Source organism: Pseudophryne corroboree, chromosome 1, assembly GCF_028390025.1.
Source record: "Pseudophryne corroboree isolate aPseCor3 chromosome 1, aPseCor3.hap2, whole genome shotgun sequence".
Lineage (NCBI taxonomy): Eukaryota > Metazoa > Chordata > Amphibia > Anura > Myobatrachidae > Pseudophryne > Pseudophryne corroboree.
The window spans coordinates 1,091,951,496-1,091,964,267 of NC_086444.1; the positions used below are offsets into that span (position 1 = coordinate 1,091,951,496).

General features: G+C 46.0%; 1 protein-coding gene across 2 annotated transcripts in view; it reads right to left on the bottom strand.

Moving 5' to 3' along the window:
* The window catches only part of KCNIP4 (potassium voltage-gated channel interacting protein 4), a 1,130,783-nt gene that overhangs the window by 126,593 nt on the left and 991,418 nt on the right, over nt 1-12,772 (bottom strand). For both annotated transcript variants that reach the window (XM_063921664.1, XM_063921654.1), the window contains exon 4: nt 4,418-4,488. In XM_063921664.1, coding sequence (XP_063777734.1) covers nt 4,418-4,488 — 71 coding nt within the window. The remainder of the gene's footprint in view (nt 1-4,417; nt 4,489-12,772) is intronic.

The window sequence follows — 12,772 nt, forward strand, 5'->3', positions numbered from 1 at the left end:
ACGGATGTCATTGACAACTTTTTATCCTAATTTCTGAAATAACAAATCCATATTTCGCAGATCAGAGACACAATTATGTAAGTTCTCACAGTCCTGAGGTATCTCTGACAGTATAGGTATCAGTGTCCAGTAAATGGCCATTTTGTTGAGGCCAGCGCTCTCAGCAGCCACTTCTCATTACATCATTGTGCCACAAATCTCCTGCTACAGAGGAGGCAGGCAGTGCTGGATGCGATGCCAGTAGTTCCTGCTATAATATATGTGTGTGTCTGTATCCTACTGGGATTGAAGGGTTCAGTATATTTTGTCAACATTCACAATGAGGATATCGTCAGATAACATGTCAGCAAGCACTATGGGGGTAATTCCAAGTTGATCGCAGCAGGAATTTTGTTAGCAGTTGGGCAAAACCATGGGGGTCATTCCGAGTTGTTCGCTCGTTATTTTTTTCTCGCAACGGAGCGATTAGTCGCTAATGCGCATGCGCAATGTCCGCAGTGCGACTGCGCCAAGTAAATTTGCTATGCAGTTAGGAATTTTACTCACGGCATTACAAGGTTTTTTCTTCTTCTGGTGATCGTAATGTGATTGACAGGAAGTGGGTGTTCTGGGCGGAAACTGGCCATTTTATGGGAGTGTGTGAAAAAACGCTACCGTTTCTGGGAAAAACGCGGGAGTGGCTGGAGAAACGGGGGAGTGTCTGGGCGAACGCTGGGTGTGTCTGTGACGTCAAACCAGGAACGAAACTGACTGAACTGATCGCAGATGCCGAGTAAGTCTGGAGCTACTCAGAAACTGCTAAGAAGTGTCTATTCGCAATTCTGCTAATCTTTCGTTCGCAATTTTGATAAGCTAAGATTCACTCCCAGTAGGCGGCGGCTTAGCGTGTGCAAAGCTGCTAAAAGCAGCTTGCGAGCGAACAACTCGGAATGACCCCCCATGTGCACTGCAGGGGAGGCAGATTTAACATGTGCAGAGAGAGTTAGATTTGGGTGTGGTGTGTTCAATCTGCAATCTAATTTGCAGTGTAAAGATAAAGCAGCCAGTATTTACCCTGCACAGAAACAAAATAACCCACCCAAATCTAACTCTTTCTGCACATGTTATATTTGCCCCCCCTGCAGTGCACATGGTTTTGCCCAACTGCTAAAAAATTTCCTGCTGCGATCAACTTGGAATTACCCCCTATATTAACATTCAGCATGTTGACACTGATAAAATGTTGACATAGTGATAATATCGAAAAGCAGTTGTTAGCTAAAGCCTAATCGTAACACAAACCCTAACGCTATTGTGGACATTATCTCCATGTTGACACATCCATATCATGACATCTGACACTCATAACATTGAACATAGTGAATGTTGACAATCTGACTGCATACCACTGGGAGAAACCCCAACCAAAATAATAATATAGGGAAGGGAACTAGAAATATCATGTAAAGTGGCTGCATTAAGTGGACAAAGTATAGGAATACCAAAGTTGCAGATTCTGAAATGGACACGTTAGTGTGAAATCTGGTTCCTGTTACACAATTTCACGCTCTGTGTCAATATACAGCTCTATAATCTGGCATACTATGTACACAGCCAACAGTTAAAAATGTAATGTAAATCATCAATTTAACAACATTGAAAACCTAGACGTTAGCTATGGTTGGCTAGACACTTAGACAGTCATCTGGGAAATATCGCAAGCCTTTGTAAAGAGGATCTGTCAAGTCTGTGATATGTGTTTTTATTTTTTATATGATTTTCATCAATGACTATCATGGTTACTGTAACATATATCCCCATAGAGTTCCACCAGAAGCTAGAGGCCAATACGTACATTGGGAAAGAGGCTGACCTGCACTTCTCCAGCAGCAATTCCTCTTCTGTCAGTCAGAGCTCCTGACCAGTAAGGAGTGCGATCATATATCATGGGATGCCAGAGCTGGAGAGCGTCAACTCAGCCCAGCAGCGACTGTCACATGCTGGAGAGTTTCATTACTGATGTCGCCACCATTACTCTAGTCCAGCATGTAGGTGTCCCTTGAGTACTAGGCTGTATACCCACTGGCATCAACTTTGACACTAGCGCAACACATAAAAACAAGTTTGAAATGAAAACCAGTCGCTTCCAATGACCCCATACCTACTTGTGGGGTTACTAATGTTAATGAGCACTGTAGGTATATTTTGAATATTGTCTGCTCCAGTCATTGCACTTAATGCAAGTTAGACACACTAAGGCAGGCATGTCCAAAGTGCGGCCCTCCAGCTGTTGTGAAACTATATATCCCAGCATGCCCTGACACAGTTTTGCTGTCAGAGAATGCTAAAGCTCTGTCAGGGCATGCTGGGATGTGTAGTTTCTCAACAGCTGGAGGGCCGCAGTTTGGACATGCCTGCACTAAGGTCTCTGGCGTTACCTTCACTGACAGTGAAGCTGGTGTGACGGACAATGCAGGACAGCCCTCCCGATGCCCCTACTCTTTTACTATTAGCAGGGTGATGGTGGGTGCGCAGTAAAACGTAGTTAGGGGCTTTATGGTACTTGTGCCGATCCCAGTGCAGAGCTGTGGCTCTCTCATGACCCTAATGGGGCTTTGCTACACAAATCTATCTCCATGCATATTTAGAAGAGTGTGGTGGGGTGCATGGGAGGCAGTAGGCACACTTTGTTAATGCATTACTTAAATTTCGCAATGAGACCTTGCAAAGCCTTGTTTTAGGCCTAACATTTTCCCTCAGAATGAGTAAAACCTCAAACTTTAGTTTCAAACACATTTGTGTTTGGCACAGTATTTTAGTGATGTTTTAATTTGGGTGGTTGTTCAAAGGCCAGAGTGTACCCAGCATTAGGACACCAATAATCCCCCTTTCAGATCAAACACCCGGGTCCTACCCCTTTCACACTAGCAGCTGGACCCCGGATATTCTTGGGTCCAGCCATTCACACCAGACCCGGGTCTTTTGTGACCTGGGTCTATCTGGCTTTACAGAAAACACTTGGAGATTATGGACCTCATTCAGCAAGGATTGCAATTTCCTGTAAAAAGCAGTTGCTGCGATCAATAGTTGCCGCCCCGAAATAGAGAAGAAACGGCAATTGCAGAAATTGCGAATGCATCGCAATATGCGGGCTGATTGTACACAATTCCCGGAACATCAAAGATTTTTTCTATCTGCGCTAGGAAAGGTCATCCACAATTCTTGCGACACAAGAGGCTGGAAGTGGTCATCACTGATGTCTGAGGCCCTCCTTAAAAACGCCTGCGCACGCCTGAGTTTTTTCAGACACACGCAGAAAACGGCACGTTTCCGCCCAAAGCATCGGCTTTCTGTCAGTCAAACAGCGGCTGCATTGCGGTCATCATGTGTACGTACTGTAGTTTCTGTTTCTATTTTTACTTGCGCATGCACAGTCGTTTTATAATCGTCCGGATTGCGATTCACAAATTTTGGAATCCTTACTGAATAAGGTCCTATGTCATTTCCAAGTGCTACTACAGGCAGCCAATCCGGTGGTATGAGGCATGACACGGGTCATCGTGACATGGGTCGGACTGTTCACACTGCAAAGTGTCCCGAGTCAGTCCCATGTCCAACTCTGGCTGCTACCCGGGTTGGATTGCCGGTCACTCAACCCGGTTTATTTTTCCAGGCCCCTTAGACTGAGTCTAAGTCGACCTGGCAATAACCCAGGTTATTGCGGCAGTCTGAAAGGGGAATAACTGAAAGAAGAGGAGGAGGGTTAGCCCTACAGAAGTATTGTATGGAGCTGGGCACTTTTCCCATTAGCCATGTCAGATGGTCTACCAATAGGGGTGGTCCTGAGGGATTGCATTGAGGTGAATTTATTTCTTACTTCATGCAATTAAATAAAAGCACAGTTCACTAAGGTGACAGGTACTCTTTATCTCACACTGGTCCTTATTCTGAGGAGGACGCAATGCCCGTCGCTACTGCGTCTATGTCCGTCGCTGCTGTGTCTGAGAAGATATACAATTGCCGCAGTCACCAGGGTTTGTATAGGACTCCCACCACCAGCTTCTCAGATCAGCCAATGGTTGCAACATTGGACCTCTGGGGAACCATAGCAACCCTATGGGTGCTCAGAATGTCTGTCGCAAGTAAGCTGCTAGGGCTAGTGAAGCTGCATCTGAAGATGCAGCCGCTGACACCAATATTTTCCCTTAAAAAAGCCTGAGCTTAAGTAGCCGCCCCCCATTACCACGCACATATGGTCACCGTCTGTCAATCACTCTGCATCCTAATCTCTGTCACAAGATTGTAGCGGCACATGTCAGTGTGACTCAGATGCACGCGCAGTAGACAAAACATCGGCCAACGGTGCAGACTTCGGCATTGCATCCACCTCTCAATCAGGCCCACTGCCATTATATGTATAACATCGGATACAACCTACCTCGAAACTCACAGATCCATTGTGGTCTGTGTCAAAAGCATTAAACAGAAAGTGTGCGTATGTTGAAGCATCTACAAACAAAATAAACATACCTTGCATTAGTATACATTTTATGGTCTGGTTTTATTTAAGTGCAAATCAGAATTATTATAATAAAAATGATATTAGAAAATTAGATCATATATTTTGGCAATTAAATATTTGCTAAACAGAATTGTTTAAGATACCTACTGTAATAGGTACACACTATGCAATTATCTGACAGATAATCTGCCAGGTCCGGCTGGTTGGAATGAAAATCTGGTAATGGATGAGAGCAAATTACAATGTATCATTTGTTCCCAAACACTGGAAAACTGTCAAAAACAGTCGTTCATCCAAGTTGGTTATATTTGTGTTTAACCAATTTGTATGAACAACAGGTTTTGTTCGTTTTCCAGTGTTTGAGAACAAATGATAGATTGTGGTTTGCTCTCATCCATTACCAGATTTTCATTCCAATCAGCCAGATCTGGCAGATTATCTGACAGATAATTGTATAGTGTGTACCTAATTTAAGACATGACACAAGGTTAGAAAACATCAACATAGCTGTAATTCATGTATCATTTCCTATTACACAATACATTAGTCACTGGATAGGTAAGTTAAACGTAGCAGGTATTTGTTTGTGTTTAATAATATTATTACTACTACTAATATACTCATTTGTTTAAGTACTTTGTAAGGCGCTGTGGAACCCTTGTGGCACCAATATAAATAAACAATAATAATAGTTATATGATGATGATTTGGCAGAAGCGGGTCTGAAATTCCTGAGTTCAGTATGGTTTGCCAGTGTATGGGATCAGTGGCGCTGAGGGTAGGGGGAGCGGGTACTCTTTACCGAGGCATGTTGAAGGGGCCCGGGTCCCATTAAGGCCGCCCTTTCGCCCGCCCACCTGTCCGTTCATTAAGTGTGAGAGAGTACTGAGCTGTGTACTGACTGGGTAGAGAGGCAGCTGCAGAGGCAGTCAGTCCTCTCCCTGTGTGATGTGCGGGTGGAGGGGGAGGGGAGATGAGGGATCGCACCCGCCATCCCACCATTCATCGAAGCTCTCACTGGCACCTGCTGTGGCCGTGGTCCGGGGGCCTAATTCAGACCCGATTGAAGCAGCAAATTTGTTGGCTAATGGGCAAAACCATGTGCACTGCAGGGGGGGCATGTGTAGAGAGAGTTAGTTTTCCGGGGGGGGGTCACATTGAAATCCAAACTGCAGTGTAAAAATGAAGCAGCCGGTATTTACCCTGCACAGGAACAATATAACCCATCCAGATCTATCTCTCTGTGCAAATGTTTTATCTGCCCCCCCCCCCCCCCCCCGCAGTGCACATGGTTTTTCCCATTAGCTAACAAATCTGCTGTGATCAGGTCTGAATTAGGCCCTATATTATACACTTTTAACTGTTTTCAAACAAGGGGGTGTGGCGACTCCTCCTGCGTTAATCATGCCTCCTTTCCCTGTACGGGATGCCGATGGTCAGAATACTGATGCTGGAATCCCGATACTTGAAATACTTCCCCCGTCTCCTACCCCTAATCTTCCCTTCCCGCAGCCTAACCTTAACCTCCTCCCGGTGGTGCCTAAACCCAACCCCTCTTCCAGCCTAACCACCACCCGCACCCCCCTGCTGCCTAACCCTTACCGCCCCGGGTGGTGTCTAATCATAATACCCGGCCCTAACCCCTTAACCCACCTGCTATACTTACCGTCAGGATGCCAGATCGATGCCTAGGCCACAGAGAGTTACACTGTTCCCTGTCAGGATCTCCCCCTTCCCAGTAGCTGCACACACAGGGGTATATTTACTAAAATTCGTATTTTTCCGTTTGAGGTCAAAGTTCAATCACGATTGACATCGAAAGTGTAAAATTGCAACTTTTTGAATTTAGTACGACTAATTTACTAAGCTGTCGTATTCTGCACTTTCGGATTTACCGATGTCGATGTCATTCGTTTTTTTAGGCAGTGTTTTACGTGAGTGACTTGTAAAACACTGCCGACTTTAATACAATGAATCTCGGCCGGATCTGAGAGATCCGTGCTGGGCTTCATTGTGCACCTTTTATAAAAATAAAATCAGTGTTAAAATCCCCCAAAAAATTGCGTGGGGTCCCCCCCTCCTAAGCCAAACCAGCCTCGGGCTCTTTGAGCCGGTCCTGGTTGCAAAAATATGGGGAAAAAAATGTCAGGGGTTCCCCCATATTTAAACAACCAGCACCAGGCTCTGCGCCTGGTCCTGGTTTCAAAAATACAGGGGACAAAAAGCGTAGGGGTCCCCCGTATTTCTGAAACCAGCACCGGGCTCCACTAGCCAGATACATAATGCCACAGCCGGGGACACTTTTATATAGGTCCCGGCGGCCCTGGCATTACATAACCAACTAGTCACCCCTGGCCGGGGTACCCTGGAGGAGTGGGGACCCCTTCAATCAAGGGGTCCCCCCCCTCCAGCCACCCAAGGACCAGGGGTGAAGCCCGAGGCTGTCCCCCCCATCCAAGGGCTGCGGATGGGAGGCTGATAGCCGTTTTGTAAAAAAATGAATATTGTTTTTAGTAGCAGTACTACAAGTCCCAGCAAGCCTCCCCGCAAGCTGGTACTTGGAGAACCACAAGTACCAGCATGCGGAGGAAAACCGGGCCCGCTGGTACCTGTAGTACTACTACTAAATAAATACCCCAATAAAAACATAAGACACACACCTTGAAAGTAAAACTTTAATACATACATCCACACCTCCATATACACATACTTACCTATGTTCACACGAGGGTCGGTCCTCTTCTCCATGTAGAATCCATGGTGTACCTGTTGAAAAAATTATACTCACAAAATCCAGTGTAGATGGCTCCTCTTGTAATCCATTTGTAATCCAGGTACTTGGCAAAATAACAAAACGGACACCCGACCTCGCACTGAAAGGGGCCCCATGTTTTCACATGGGACCCCTTTCCCCGAATGCCAGAAACCCCCTCTGACTTATGTCTAAGAGGGTTCCATCAGCCAATCAGGGAGCGCAACATTGTGGCACCCTCCTGATTGGCTGTGTGCTCCTGTACTGTATGACAGGCAGCACCCGGCAGTGTTACAATGTAGCGCCTATGCGCTCCATTGTAACCAATGGTGGGAACTTTGTGGTCAGCGGTTGACCGAACGTAACCTCACCGCTGACCACAAAGTTCCCACCATTGGTTATAATGGAGCGCATAGGCGCTACATTGTAACATTGCCGGGTGCTGCCTGTCATACAGTACAGGAGCACACAGCCAATCAGGAGGGTGCCACAATGTGGCGCTCCCTGATTGGCTGATGGAACCCTCTTAGACATAAGTCAGAGGGGGTTTCTGGCATTCGGGGAAAGGGGTCCCATGTGAAAACATGGGGCCCCTTTCAGTGCGAGGTCGGGTGTCCGTTTTGTTTTTTTGCCAAGTACCTGGATTACAAATGGATTACAAGAGGAGCCTTCTACACTGGATTTTGTGAGTATAATTTTTTCAACAGGTACACCATGGATTCTACATGGAGAAGAGGACCAACCCTCGTGTGAACATAGGTAAGTATGTGTATATGGAGGTGTGGATGTATGTATTAAAGTTTTACTTTCAAGGTGTGTGTCTTATGTTTTTATTGGGGTATTTTTTTAGTAGTAGTACTACAGGTACCAGCGGGCCCAGTTTTCCTCCGCATGCTGGTACTTGTGGTTCTCCAAGTACCAGCTTGCGGGGGAGGCTTGCTGGGACTTGTAGTACTGCTACTAAAAACAATATTCATTTTTTTACAAAACGGCTATCAGCCTCCCATCCGTAGCCCTTGGATGGGGGGGGGGGACAGCCTCGGGCTTCACCCCTGGTCCTTGGGTGGCTGGAGGGGGGGGACCCCTTGATTGAAGGGGTTCCCACTCCTCCAGGGTACCCCGGCCAGGGGTGACTAGTTGGTTATGTAATGCCAGGGCCGCCGGGACCTATATAAAAGTGTCCCCCGGCTGTGGCATTATGTATCTGGCTAGTGGAGCCCGGTGCTGGTTTCAGAAATACGGGGGACCCCTACGCTTTTTGTCCCCCGTATTTTTGGAACCAGGCGCAGAGCCCGGTGCTGGTTGTTTAAATATGGGGGAACCCCTGACATTTTTTCCCCCATATTTTTGCAACCAGGACCGGCTCAAAGAGCCCGAGGCTGGTTTTGCTTAGGAGGGGGGACCCCACGCATTTTTTTCTCCAAAAAATAACACTTTCCCATCCCCTTCCCACTGATAAACATGCACGGATCTCATGGATCCGTGCATGCCTATCCAAACACGGGATAAAAAAGTAGGTCTGTTTTTTTTAGCACTTTTTCACGAATTGTATTTCAGCACGGCAGTGTTTGGCTATTGTCGGCAGTGTTTGTGATTTGCACTTTTTAGTAAATTATCGATTTCTACCAAATTGCAGGCGTATTTGACCAATGGTGTATTGATTCGTAATTTTTTCCTAGGACTTCCAAAATATTACGAATGCCCTCATCACTGCCGAGATTTTTGCTTAGTAAATTCCCGACATGACACTTTGAAGAAAAAATTTCATTTCGGTCAAAATCGGGACCTTAGTAAATATACCCCACAGTGTCTGGAATAGCCAGTGCTGCACATGCAACCTAGGAGTGCTAAAGTCACTTTCTCACAAGATGGCAGTGAATGGTTGATGGTATTGGAATCCCACCTGTTTTACCATCATGGGCCCCTCCTGTCACCTAGGAGAAGGCGTTATGCAGCTCACTGTGTTTTGCGCAAATGGACCTATTTCATAGTTTGCGACTTTCACTTCAAAGAAGTTTCAGGTTGCCTTTATTACTGTACTGTATATATTTACATGCTGGGGATTGTAGTGCTCTAAGGTTTGGTGAGTCGGTAATGTGGGCAATGTGCTTAGCGACACCTCTTAGTAGCACAGTCTCCCTGGAATCTATTTCAGTATATCGGAACCGCAGGACTTAAGATGGTGGACACCCTTATTCTTCCCTGTTGGGTTACTCCTATAAAAATGCTCTGCACAAACTCAGGTTTACAGGTTCGGCTGGAAATGCACACGGTATAAAAGGTAACACGTCACTTCAGGTTCTTGTTAGGTGATTCTTCAGGAGTATTTCATTTTCTCACTACTGCTTCTGAAATACTGCTCAGTTTAGCCTTACTTACATCATAAAATGAGCCAGGGAGGGGATGTCCACACTGTCTTTATTACGTGTGTCACATTTCTAGGATTCATTACATTGTTAAAAAAATATTACATTTAGTAAATTGTGCCAACCTGTCATCCTTCGGTTCAGTTATGTGGTGGTGCACAGTTGGGCTTCTCAATGGCCCTCATTCCGAGTTGATCGGTCGCAAGGCGAATTTAGCAGAGTTACACACGCTAAGCCTACGCCTACTGGGAGTGTATCTTAGCTTCTTAAAATTGCGACCGATGTATTCGCAATATTGCGATTACAAACTACTTTGCAGTTTCTGAGTAACTTCAACCTTACTCTGCCTGTGCGATCAGTTCAGTGCTTGTCGTTCCTGGTTTGACGTCACAAACACACCCAGCGTTCGCTCAGACACTCCCCCGTTTCTCCAGCCACTCCTGCGTTTTTTCCGGAAACGGTAGCGTTTTCATCCACACGCCCATAAAACGCCGTGTTTCCGCCCAGTAACACCCATTTCCTGTCAATCACATTACGATCGCCGGAGCGATGAAAAAGCCGTGAGTAAAAATACTATCTTCATTGTTAAATTACTTGGCGCAGTCGCAGTGCGAATATTGCGCATGCGTACTAAGCGGTTTTTCATTGCGATGCGATGAAAAATACCGAGCGAACGACTCGGAATGAGGGCCAATGTCCACATGTTTTATGATTGGCAGCCACTACCACTGGTTTTGCCTGTCATAAATGATTTGATTTGGTCCTGGTCTACCAACCCGAGGCACCCCTGCAAGAGGCTCGCGGCACCCTAGAGTGGCAGTTTGGGAACCACTGATGGATACTATTACATTAAAAAGAGAGACCAGTGACAGACCAAGGCACAGCATCACCTACTGTCTCACCAGTATAGCCACCCACTCGTTGCATATGTTAAATTGTGCTCCAGGCTCTAAAGACAGTTAGGAGCTGATTGGTTGTATCACAACTTACCATATGCCGTGAGTTTAAATAGCTAAAACTTTTTGATAAATGTGCCCCTTAGGGGTATAGGGGTATCTATATGTAAGCCTTGGAGAGAGATAGAGTGGACAGAGATAATGTAACAGCCAGTCAGCTCCTAACTGCAATGTGACGGGCTGTGTTTGAAAAATGACAGGAACTGCTTGGTTGGTACTTTATCTCCGTCCACTTTGTTTGTGATGTTTTTCTCCAAGTAGAAATGTTGCACTATTCTACTTTGCCCTATGTGTTACACTTGTCTTATAACATCCATTTGAAGCATACAGCTTTTCTCCATGCCGCTGTGTCCATCTATTGGCTTTCCTTTCAGACAGATGATATATATGTCCTCCTTCGATATGTGTTCATGTGTATTATTAAATTTGCTTTGTATGTGAAGCATGCAGGTGACTTACCTATATTGTCCTTTATTGGTTGCCTTATGTCATCATCTTAGGTCTTCAACAAAAGTCATGCTATTGCTGATAGTCACTTTGTCTGTTTTTGGATCTAGTATTCTATATCCTTTGAAACTTTCACTGTATCCAACAAGAATTCCTTTCAGTGATCAGTTGTATAATTTGCAGCATTTTTTCTGCAGATCTATAAACAATTGCTTTGTACCTATAAACGCTGATGTGTTTAAGTTAAGTTCCCCACCATGTAAGTAGAAGTCACACCAGTCCTTTTCATGTAACTGCAGTCTGTGTGCATGCATATGAGTATTTCAGTCAGGGTTCTGTTCTTCCATTCGGAAGGCATTTGATATGCCGGCTGTCGGGATCCCAGAGCTCACCATACTGGCGCCGGGACCCTGACAGCCACTATACCGACAACTATTCTCCCTCTTGGGGTGTCCACGACACCCCTGGAGGGAGAAGAAACCATGCCCGCAAGGGGCTGTTTTGCGCTCGCCCCACTGCCTGCCTGCATGCCGGCGGTCGGGATCCCAGCACTGGTATGCTGTGCGCCGGGATCCCAAGCGCCGGCAAAACGTAGTAGACCCCTTCCTTTCAGATATCCAATTTTGCTCTGGTGCAAATGGAACGGTCTTTGATGCTCTATCTTGTGTTGTTTTAAGAATTTTTCTATTTTATGTTCTTTAAATTCACCTCCAGTGTCTTTTTAAAAAAAAAAATATGAATGGATTTCTCTGAAATATGTTACTTATCATTGTTACATAGTTCTCTAATTTATTCCAATACTTCATATTTATTCTTCATTAGACAAATTTGTGTATTACTTGAAAAGTGACCTGTAAAAGTCACTATGTATCCTCCTGTTTGCTCCTGTCATTGGTCTAGAGGCTCTATTCTTTTAAGAATTGTTGATCTTGTGACTTTAGTTTTTATGCAACAATGGAAACGCATATGGGTGTATTCAATACCTGTCGGATCCTTTCCAACGGAAAAGATACAACAGGTCAGTATCCCGACAATGGCAATCCCACTTTCTTTAAAGTCGGATTGACATTGTCGGAAATGGGGCTAATACCTGTCTGGTTTGGTCGCGCTTCTGCGGTATCCCGGTCCGTAGATGTGTTCAATTCCTCGTCTTAGCTGATATATTCAGTTACACTATTGCTGTTAGCACACCGTGACAGAGAGGCAAGCTACTTTATCCCCTTTTGAAAGCAGACACTGGGCCTAATACAGACCTGATTGTAGAAGTGCTAAATTTAGCACATCTATGATCAGTATTTAGATATGCGTGGGGACGCCCAGCACAGGGCTAGTCTGCCCCGCATGTCAGGCCTGACCCCCCCTCCCCCAAGTACAAAAGCATCGCATGGTGTGATGCTTTTGTACTGGAAGAGAAGCTCCCTGCCAGCGCAGCTCCTGCATGCTGTCAGGGAGATACTCATCGCTGCCCGGGTCGCAGCGGCTGCATGTGATGTCACGCAGCCACCGCGACCCCCCCCCAATGGTTCGGGCACACCTGCGGTGCCCGGACCGCGCTCCCTAAACGGCAGCCAAACGCCGGCGGCCCACCCCCTCCTGTCCATCGACCGCCTCTGCTTGTCAATCAGGCAGAGGCCACCGCAGGGCTAAGACAGCCGCTGGCTGTCTGCATGCGCCGGCACACTGCTGCGCCGGCGCATGCACAGTTGAGACCTGATCGCTGCTGTACGAAAACGCACAGCAGCGATCAGTT